General features: G+C 44.9%; 1 protein-coding gene across 5 annotated transcripts; it reads right to left on the bottom strand.

Annotated features, from left to right (window-relative positions):
• Positions 1-69: 69 nt before the first annotated feature.
• LOC121707295 (homeobox protein TGIF2) lies at positions 70-8,662 on the bottom strand. Of its 5 annotated transcripts, XR_006031285.1 has the most exons (4): positions 8,528-8,662; positions 5,813-6,078; positions 3,146-4,897; positions 70-1,588 (listed from the first exon to the last, which is right to left on the bottom strand). XR_006031285.1 is itself a non-coding variant. In XM_042089758.1 (3 exons), the coding sequence occupies exons 1-3, from the start codon at positions 8,616-8,618 to the stop codon at positions 3,842-3,844; spliced, it is 1,413 nt and encodes a 470-aa protein (XP_041945692.1). In that variant the 5' UTR covers positions 8,619-8,662; the 3' UTR covers positions 70-3,841. The 5 variants fall into 5 exon arrangements, 4 of the variants coding, with proteins under 4 accessions (XP_041945692.1, XP_041945693.1, XP_041945696.1 ...); XM_042089758.1 differs by having other exon boundaries at positions 70-4,897; XM_042089759.1 differs by having other exon boundaries at positions 70-4,897; positions 8,234-8,653.
• Positions 8,663-10,276: the final 1,614 nt, after the last annotated feature.

Consider the following 10,276-nt stretch of genomic DNA (forward strand, 5'->3'; position numbering starts at 1 on the left):
TTTGCTTTGGGGACGTGTCATTGAGTACCACACATGATATACAGAGATGAACCCAACGGAGTCAAACAGTTACGAAAATGAGTTTTATTTCTCTGAAATGTTTGTAGAAAACAAAACGAAACAAAAACATCTTAAGGCATATATTGCACTGACTACTCCAAGTTTCTATGAAGGCAGGGAAGGTTCCCTTGATCCCAGTTAAGGCACTAATGCCAGTTTCACTGCCTGAACTCAATCCATGATGCACTGAAATTAAAATATACAACATATCCATCATAATGCATTTGGTCATACTGGGGAAAAAGCTACATGTTTCATTTCTGTAGAAGCATTATGCCAACAGACAAAAAAACTTGACCCAAAGATATAGATATATATACACATATACACATGCATTTCACGTTGGCATCTAGGACCCATTCTCTGAACAACTATAATCAGGAGTTTAACCATCAGTCATTCTACAGCGGTGAAAAAATATAAACATTTAAAAAATATATTCATATATATTTATCCAGTATCCAATGGTTTCCAGTACATCAGTAACAAGGAGGAATGGTCACAGTGGATTTGAATAGTGGTAAGACCAGCGTTTGTGAAACTGTTGCTGCATGGGCTACGGGAATGGTCCTCAAACTGCGATACTTATTCTGGTCCTGAGGAAAACTCACCATCTAAAGAGGGTTAGGCCTACACTTTTAAAACATGCATTAAAACAAATGGATTTTAAAACCCTATGTGAACAGCTGTCCTTCAAAATGCCAAGAGGTCACTCTACGGTGCCTGCCTCCTAACACTTTGAAAAAAAGACTAACGTTCTGGACACATAAAGGTTGTTCTTTTTGTACATACATTCAGTTAAACTATTTAAAGCATACATAGAACAGTAGAATTAAGCTTTCTCTGGCGAACTCTACAATAGGGCAGGTGACAAGGGCCAGGCAGAATAACTGACACACAGCCCAGGGTATCCACTAGTACCCTTCACGAATGGTATGCTGGCTTTATACAGTTTCAGTTCATGCAGAGGTCCAGGGGGAAAAGACACAGACTGGACATAATGAAAAAAAAAAACAAAAAAAAACAAGGAGAGCACACCACATACACTAAAACCAAATAGACCTTTGATTTCCCATCCATCAGACAAAGTAAAAAAGAAAGAAAGGAAAGAACATCTTGTTGGAGAAACACAATACTGAAAAGTATATCAAATATGGGTGGACCATGTATTTTTACCAGACGTAGAAGCAAGCGTCCCAGGCAGAGACAGACAGACATCTTAAAACAGAGCAGTCAGAGGGACTCTGCAGGAGAGAACAGAGCAGCTACAGAGGGTGCTAACCGAGGACACGTCACTTATCCGTTTCATGGAAACTACGACCACAGAACAAATAGAAAAGAATGAGGAGGATGCCCTCTAGAGGAGGAGGAGAGTGGTACATGTGAAAATGCCCCTGGGAGGTGGTGAGAGATTGGCATGCCAAAGTCAGGTTAACATCTGATTCTGCAGATCCGGGCCGCAGTCGTTTCAGAATCGGGCAATACCTGGGTTTTACGGGTATGGCTGGTTGTGTGCCAGTCCTCAACACTATGGGGGGAAAAAGAGGACACTAATACTTGTTGACAGTTGAAAGGATGGTTAACATTCTCAGATGTCTACAGGCATATTTGGTGCTGACTTATATTAATACAATCAATATTCTCAGCTTGAGGCTGAAATGTTGTCCAACCTGACTGGAGATAAAAAAAAAAAAAAAAAAAAATATATATATATCCCAGTTTTTTTTGCTTGTCACGTGGGACATCAGCTAAGGGTTGAGAAGAGTGGGGCTGGAAAAGAAATGATTGCTATGCACAGATCAGCTGAAGGGCTAGTGTCTTAGCCGAATGTCTCTGGTGCCCTCCCAAGCCCCAGTTTAAATGATTGGTTGAAATGTGCACCCAGTCTACTAAATTACCACCTCAAGCATGGTTGTGACTGAAGCACTGATGCGTTCCGTAAAAAACCACGGTGGCAGCCAAACAGCCTTCAGGAGGATTTGCTTAACAAGCCCAAACAACCACTTCTTTCGCCACTCTTTCAAGCGATTTCTGCTGATTTAACATGCAGAGACGCCACATAACTTGACAAAGCACAAGTCCTCAAGACCACCTAAATGCCATAGATATATAAAGGACCACTGACCGAAGAGGTGCCACTTACTACGCATGTCTAGGACATGTTGCTCCTTTACTAGCTCTTTCTCCACCAAAGACACAAACGCAGACAGACAGACACACACACACACACACACACACACACAAACATAAGCCTTTCTTTACACTCCTATCCTGATTGGTGTCTTGGCAGCTGCAAGCAGCGGCGCCTACACCATTTAATAGAGCGTGGTCCCTTTAAATCTGACACTGTGCTGCACTGACAGCCGTGATGGAACGGAGTTACGTCCTCTGCAGAGCAATCCATTTTTGCTGCACCCATCCCTTCTTTTCCAGGTCTCCCAGCACCAGTGCAGAGGGAACTCCAATGTGGTGCCAGGGCTTAAGACAACAAAGGCAAGCTAAACTCAAACAAGACTCCAACCACCTATTAGAGGGGATTTCTTATTTCCTTTCTTTACACAGTAAAGCCATTTTGGTAGTTTCACACTTACCACAGAATGGACTCATTAGAAATGTTCTTTATACCCCGCGTTTTTCTTCTCTCCTGTCTGAGACTTCAGTCAGAATACCTGTAAATCTCACACCCTCTCTAGCATACAAAGCAGGGTCTTGTGGAGAGATCCTAATCAGTGTGGCTAAAGAATCAAGTTGGTTCTTTAGAAAACAGGCAAAAAAAAGGGGCCCATTTGATGATCCGAGAAAGGAATAAAGTGCAGAATGTATGACAACAGAAACTCAGCCACACAGTCATTCAAATTCAAACACACACACACATTCATGAGTGTTGCTGGTGACGTTGGTGTGAAGTACAGTAACTATGTGAGAACAGCATTCAGATGTGTAAAGTCTATTGCGTGACAGCCGTGGGGCTCTACTATGCTGGTAGGCTTTGCTTGCTATGTCAAAGAGACCATGACTTCACAAGATGGTCGATTCACAGTCCAAAATGAGTTACAGTGAGGAGGAGGAGGAAATTTAAAAATACCTAGTGTAATGTGGATTTTTCCAGCGATTCCCGTCTTGGTCCAAAGCATGAGGAGAATTTGTAGTGTGTCTAAACAATCACAAGCCATGCATCTTTTTTTGCTACAGCTATGGTTGTAGGAGTGTTTTTGAACTGACCTGCTGAGTCCCACCACCTCCTTCATGTAAAAAAACAAAAAAAGAACAAAAACATAACAGAAAAACCTTACAAAGTCCTAAAATGTCCTGATAAACCTTTTGCGTAAAAAGCACTTCTGAGGAGGCCACCTCTTGCCCTCTCAAGGAGTTCTCCTCCAACAGGGGGGGTGGGGCGTTGCTAAGGACAGGAGCCCAGTCTCTCCCCACCGCGGGACTTAAGCTAGGAGGCGACTACCACAGCTGGCCTTTCATCAACAAGTCTCACGAGGGAAACCACTGCCTCTTCTCAGGAAAGTAACATGGCGGGCGAGGGATCCCCTGCCACTGTTCTTTTAACCAGTAGAGAGCCCCATTAAGATGCAGGGACACGGAGCCAGAGGCCAGGTCAGAGGAATAGGCCAAATGTCAGTTTGGAAGGGGGGCGTTGGTCAGGCTGAGGATGGGAATGTTAGCTACTCCCTGGAGTTTTTTTTTTTAACGGTGTCAAGTTTTCACTTTTGTCCTCTCACTTCTCCCACACACACACACACACGCACGCACGCACACACACCTCTGCTCTTTAGTTGACCTTCTCTGAGACTGTGTGCAGGGAATGGCTCCACACGGCTGGTGTGGCGTTGGGGCTGGCAGTGACGGCGGCAGAGGTGGCTGCCTGTCTGACGTCGCCACGCACAACGCTCCACGTACCCACCTGGCAGCTGGCAGGCGATCCGGCCATGACCGTGGCTCCGCCGCCCTGCAGGGCCGAGGGCAGTGGGGAATGGGAGCTAAACACCGGCACAGACACCGGCATCACAGGCTTCTCCAGCGAGCTCAGCTGGATGCTGGAGTCCCTGTTTGGGGTCGGGGCAGCTGGGGGGGTCTGGTGCTCGGGCTTGCTGGCCCTGACTATGCAGGGCTCAGGCTGGGCGCACTTGACGGCCGGCTCGGGGGACGGCGTGACAGACACCGGAAGCATCGCCATCTGCTTCTCCTGCTGCTGCTGCCTCTTCTGGTGCTCCTGCTCGGCAGCCCTCTGCAGCGCGGCCTCCACCAGCAACTTCAGGTCACTGAAGTCCTGTGAGGGGCAGAGCTCTGGTGGGGTCGGGGGTGGCGTGTTGAAGAGGCCCCCAGTCGGGCTCGCCGTGCCCAAGGTGGGAATGGAGGTGGTGGTGGTGGTGGCAGAGGGGGGAGGTATGGAGGTCACAGCGGAGGGGTTGGAGCTTGAGTGAGTGGTGGTGGTGATGGGGGACTGCTCATCGCACAGGTGCACAGGGTGGGCCTCCTTCTTCAGTAGACCCTGCGTGTCCACCTGCATGAGGGCCCGCACGTGCCCGTGCCCGTCCCTGCCCGGGAGGCAGCCGGCGCCAGTCAGGATGGCCGTGGCAGTGTTGCCCAGAAGGCTGAGGTCGAGCGTGGGGGCGGGCCGGATGACGGAGGGCCGCAGCGCCGGGAGCGATGGGGCCGCGGGGCTCTCCGGGGAACTGGGGCCTCCGGCTCCGCTGCCGCCGCTGGAGTGGCGGCCCTCGGCCTTGCCGGCGCGGCGCGAGATGGTGAACTGGGTGGGGTCCTTTCCGTCCTTACGCAGCAGGTCTGGCAGCAGGCGCCTCCGTGCATTGATGAACCAGTTACAGATCTGAGGACAATTGGGGCAGGGTTAAAAGTCTGAGCGACAGTTGAGGGCATAAGCTTAAAGAGCTTGATGATAAAAAAAACAAAACAAAAAAAAGAAAACATTTTGGATTTGTTACACCAGTAATGTGTAACTCTAAACACCAAAAAAATAAATAATATAATAAAAAATAAAAAGTTCACACACAAACCCAAAAACAAGCCTTGAATTTAACAGAAAGTCTTTACATATGCGCAGTAGAAAACTGTTACAACTTCAATACAGTTCAAGGTTCAAGATCAAAGTGGAACGTCAAAATGATCTTTCGGCAAAAATAACAACGGGACATCCGTCCACTCATGAGGAGGGAATGTCTGGTGTTCACTGACAGGCACTCTCCCTTTGTCCCGCTGTCAGTGATTGTGTTAGTCAGCGTGCCATGCTGTCTGCTTCGAATGCCCCCTGGTGGCAGTGTTTTGGCACTGCAGCACAAAGACAGCTGGCCCTAATGAAGGCTGTGCTGTGATCTGCCCCAGACACAGAGAGCAAAGGCCCCAGCCGACTGCATTCCAACGCACTGACAAAACACTAGCAATCCACTCTCAAGGACAATCTGCCTGCCTTCGCTACTTCAGCGTCTACTGCCAGGAGTGGTTGGAAACTTAGGATGGCACCTCCAGTGTTTCGGGCTAGTTTGAGTGCAAGTTAGAACACGAGCTGATTGTTTTATTCCTTTGCTGGAAAAGTCTGACTTGGTTTACTTAAAATGACGCACTTATGCACTGACCTACTTCTAGCACCTGAGTTAGCAGAAGCTATCTATTACTTTCTGACAGACTTTGGATCTAAACATTCACACATCGCTATATGTGGGACACATGCATCAGACAATGATAAGGTCAAGTCATGTTTCAAAAGACAGTGTGATTATCTGTTCACCTGAAGCACAGAGAGGTTGGTCTGTCCAGAGAGGCTGAGCTTCTCCTGCTCAGAAGGGTAGGCATTGAAGCGGTGCTCAAACAGCCAACTCTTCAGAACCTGTACTGCTTCCTTGGGCAAGTTCCCACGACGGCGGCGCTTCCCAGAGCCCCCTGCTCCTCCGTTTCCCCCACTGGATAGGTCCAAGGGGTAACCCTCATCTTCACCTGCGTCACTGTCTGACATGGCTGAATATTCGGTCTCTCCGCCTCGTTCCTCCTCCAGCGCTGGAGATACAGAAATCAACAACTGTTACAAAGAAGCAGCTAACAGACACTGAAATTGAACCAGGGCACACAAGGAATAACTGCTCCAGATTCAGCGGACATGATTTAGGCAAAAAATAAATAAAATCACCATTTAACCATACACGATCAAAACTGCATACATAAGTTTACTACAGTGACAAGGACATTTAAAACAAACAAAAAACTACTACCATTTCAGAGCTCATATAGCACTAAAGAGAACAAAAACGTTCACAGTAAACAGCAATAAAGTTGGACTCCGACGGCACTTTGTACGCTCGAGTTCTACGTAAACAAAGAGTTTGGCTTCCCGCTTCCAATTCTGAAGACAGCTGGTTTATCGACGTAACAAATTGTGCCGTACTATTGTGGGGCACCGGAGTGAAAAAAGAAAGCCATGATCATGGTTTCAATTTCCATTATTTGCTAAAGTTATGTTTGGTGAATGATTTGTGTTTACTTAATTGTGGCAAGTGCCGTTCGTATACGTTTCAAAACGGTGCTTTGCCGAGTTGGCCTTGCTTTGCTAAGAGACTGGGAATTGCAGTAGCCCAAAATGTCCCTGTCTGGTGGTGTAACCCGAGACCCTCCGAAGAAGCCAGAATGTGGGAGTTCCTGAGTCTGATTCTGCTAACAAAGGAGATGGTGTGCGTCAATATGCATCTGAAACAACGAGGATTTTTGATTGCTAGTCTTCTCAATGGACAAGTCTTTACGCCTTTTGAACTTCATGTTGAGACAGCAACATGTGCTAATGCTAATATTACGTTTAAAGGTGGCTGAAATCTTAACGTCAAAATGCTTTGTTTCCAAGTCTAGCTAGCGAAGCTGGCTAAAGTCACTTTAAAGAGACCTGTTTGCGACGCATGTTGATGCGTGTCAACTTATCTCCAGTCTGGTCTCGATTACTGTAACAAGTGTAAAAAAATATCATTAAAAACCAAAGACGGGACATGGACGCATTGTCTAGTTTCGTAAGTTAGTCACATGGAAATAACGTTGAAAGACTTGACAGATGTTCTTGGTCGGGGTGCGTGGGTTGGGTTGAGATAATCCTTCCCTGTCAAACAGTGAGGGGGAAAAAAAAAAAAACTTTCTTAACTCGCAAATTACCAACGATAAAATGTGTTGCACAGCATTTATGTATCCGAACATGTTAATTTTACAAATATGTTCAGACGGGCGAATTTGACTACTGGTGGGTTATTTATTACCGGCCAAATTCGGTTTTTGTTAGTTTGGGAATTGGAGTTGTAGTTACTGGGTCGCCATCCATTGTTTCTTTGAATCCGTTAGCAAGCTAGCTAGCCAAGTTATGCTAACAAAGTAACCATGGCTTACTTTTGTTCCTCCACTTCTTTGGCTAACGTTACCCAAATATCTCTCTTAAGTGAAGTTACAATATGAACGTCAAATGGCTGTGGTAGTTTTCGGAAGGGAAAAGGGGTCGTAAAGCAAACTGTGCATTACATTCATGTCAAACGTTATTCGCCACACATGCTGATTCTAAGGCCTGGAATTTCCAGCAGACAAGGGAAACTTTTCAAGACAAGCTACCATGAGCTAACGTTAGCTAGCAAACAATGCCACACGCTAGCTAAATGCAGAAGGACGACGACTGGAAATCCCCCCTTTCAATTCAATTTAGCAAGCTAGGAAAGCAATTCCCTTCTTTGATGCGACGAGGCGACCAGGGGTTTACATAACGTTAACATCAGCATATAATCAAATGTAACATCTTTCAATGCGATAAGGTTATATCAATAAGCCAGATTTCTCGACCCTGTGAGAGCATCATAAATAATCACTTGCTGGGAATCCGACAGACTAAAACGTTTAAATCTGTTAGCGAGGTGCCCTACATTCTTTAAATAAATGTACAAAGAGTCCTCATGCAAACGCACAACCAAAGCCAACACGACTGTTCGCCGTGGCTCCGCCAGATGGACACCATGCTCGCTTCCAAAGACAACTAGCTGGTTAGCTGTCCCTCCAAATTCAAACACAAACACACACGCTGCATTTGCTCACGACAAAAAGCCACATTCCTTTTAAAACCAACAGGCGAAATCCTCACCAGAAACCGAATACAGCTTCAACGTAAAGACGTAAAATATAGCCCGTTTGTACCTACCTCTTTTCACTGGTTTCATTGTTTGTGGCTGGTCTGAAAACGGGCCGCTATCTTCGAAGTTCCTAAGGAAAACGCGTGTCGTCCACAAAACGGTGACAACGGGCTTTTCTTCTGCCAAGCACAAGGTGTTGCACACGTTTGACTGACTAATTTTCTCACGACGTAACGTCAACGTTTAGTTTCTGTCGATAATAATATTTTTCTTTGAGGCTAATTCAGCAGGAACGTTGCTTTCCATGGCCATAAATAATTCTCAAATACGCGTTTTGTTGATGTGTGGTTTGATCCTTTTACCTGCAGCTATCTCCGCCAGCTTTCTTGGCTGGTCTGCTGGCAGCTGACAGTAGCGTCTAAACCCTCCTCTATGGTACTGGGATCCAATCATAGACCGTGTTCCACAGCAGACAAGTCAGTGTCATCACAACTGACTGCCAGAGATGCATTTCATTCAAAAAGCGACTAAATAACTTGAGCTATTTTCAGTTTATTTATTACATCACGGCATCCTTTAAATGAATAGCACATTTTAGTCTCTTACAAATTTATTAACTGTCGTCGTTAATTTAAAGAGAAAGTACAGCCATGTGTTCACTGAAATACTTGTTTCGTTTATTTAATGAAGAACGTTCAATCCATTGGAAAACAACGTAGCCGTCTTGTCATTCTGTTTGGTCATTCTGGTGACGCATTCAGTGTAGGCCCTACGACCAACATTTGAACTTTTTCAGATGGAATTTATCAATGGAATGTCCATGAGCGCCAAAGGGAGCACGCTTTCTGGCTTAGGTGACTTGGCTTGTAGCCTACACTGAAATAATAATAAAAATACATGATTGCATTGCTATCACACCCATCAAAAGTGAATGAATAAATTCTTGTAGCAGACTGTTTGGGCCTAACATTACAAACTTGTAGCATCAACAAGCCTATGCTGAATATTGACCGACTTATTGACATGTTGAAGTTAAAATTAGTTCCAAGGACCAAAAGTGATTAGTAAGAAAGTATTTATATTTTATTGTACTTCTTTGCATACTGGAGTGTAATGAAGAAAGGCTACAGAATTGGGCATTGAATAGGTCTAGGCCTTTCACTTTAATAACTTTTCATTGTCAGTTATCCACTCCCACATAATGGTCACTCAGACTACATTTTGAGTACTCAAAATTAGGCCAGCTGCTTTGACCTACTGAGCAGTTAGGACCTCTTTCTGAAAACACTCTCATATTGCTATTTTGTAAAGTTGTGAGCAAGGGATAACACAAAAAGGACAGGCCCAAAATAACTTCTGAACATTTTGAAAATCATAGACACAATGATAGTTTTAAGGCAGCTCATTTTTAAAGTTTTTATTAATTACTAATCCAAAAACCCTGACATACACAGTCTAACTTTGTATAGCATAATATATACTGAAATCCTAGTCATTAAAATATGTGCTTGTCTCATAAAATATTGATTATCAATTGTTATGGTAGTAATAATTAATTTGTTTATTTTTTGCTACAAACTCTTGCAGTAAGAGTACTGTTGGCATTCGTCCTTCATCCCCTCCACTCCTGTCCCACAGCATCTTATGAGTTTACGAATAACTGAGTACAGCCAGGCTAAGAACGACAGGCTTATTTTTGCATGTTGAACCAAAGGACCAGCGAGGGAGCCGCCAGACCTGAATCCCAGCACAGACACACAACGGGGCATCCCTTTGTTGAGGCTGTTGTAGCCATACAGGCTCTTGTTAATTGCCTAGCCGTGTTAACATTGTGCTGTCAGTCAGTCAGTCATTCACGCAAAGATCCCAAGTGTACTTAGAAAAAAAAGAGTATCAGTTTAGATTCCAAGCAAGAGGAAGAATCCATTATCAACCTGAAAAAAAAAGTGTCTTCATGTCCAGCAATCATGACCCATAGTGTTTAAAAGTGATGGAGAGAGACTACAATGCATACAAACGAGAGCAGTGTTCTTTTTGGAAACTTTTCAATGCTGTTGATGAGAATTCACTTCAATACTATATGGCCATTGCAGACCCCCTGTAATTCCCAA

This window comes from Alosa sapidissima, chromosome 4 (assembly GCF_018492685.1).
Source record: "Alosa sapidissima isolate fAloSap1 chromosome 4, fAloSap1.pri, whole genome shotgun sequence".
Taxonomy (NCBI): Eukaryota; Metazoa; Chordata; class Actinopteri; order Clupeiformes; family Clupeidae; genus Alosa; species Alosa sapidissima.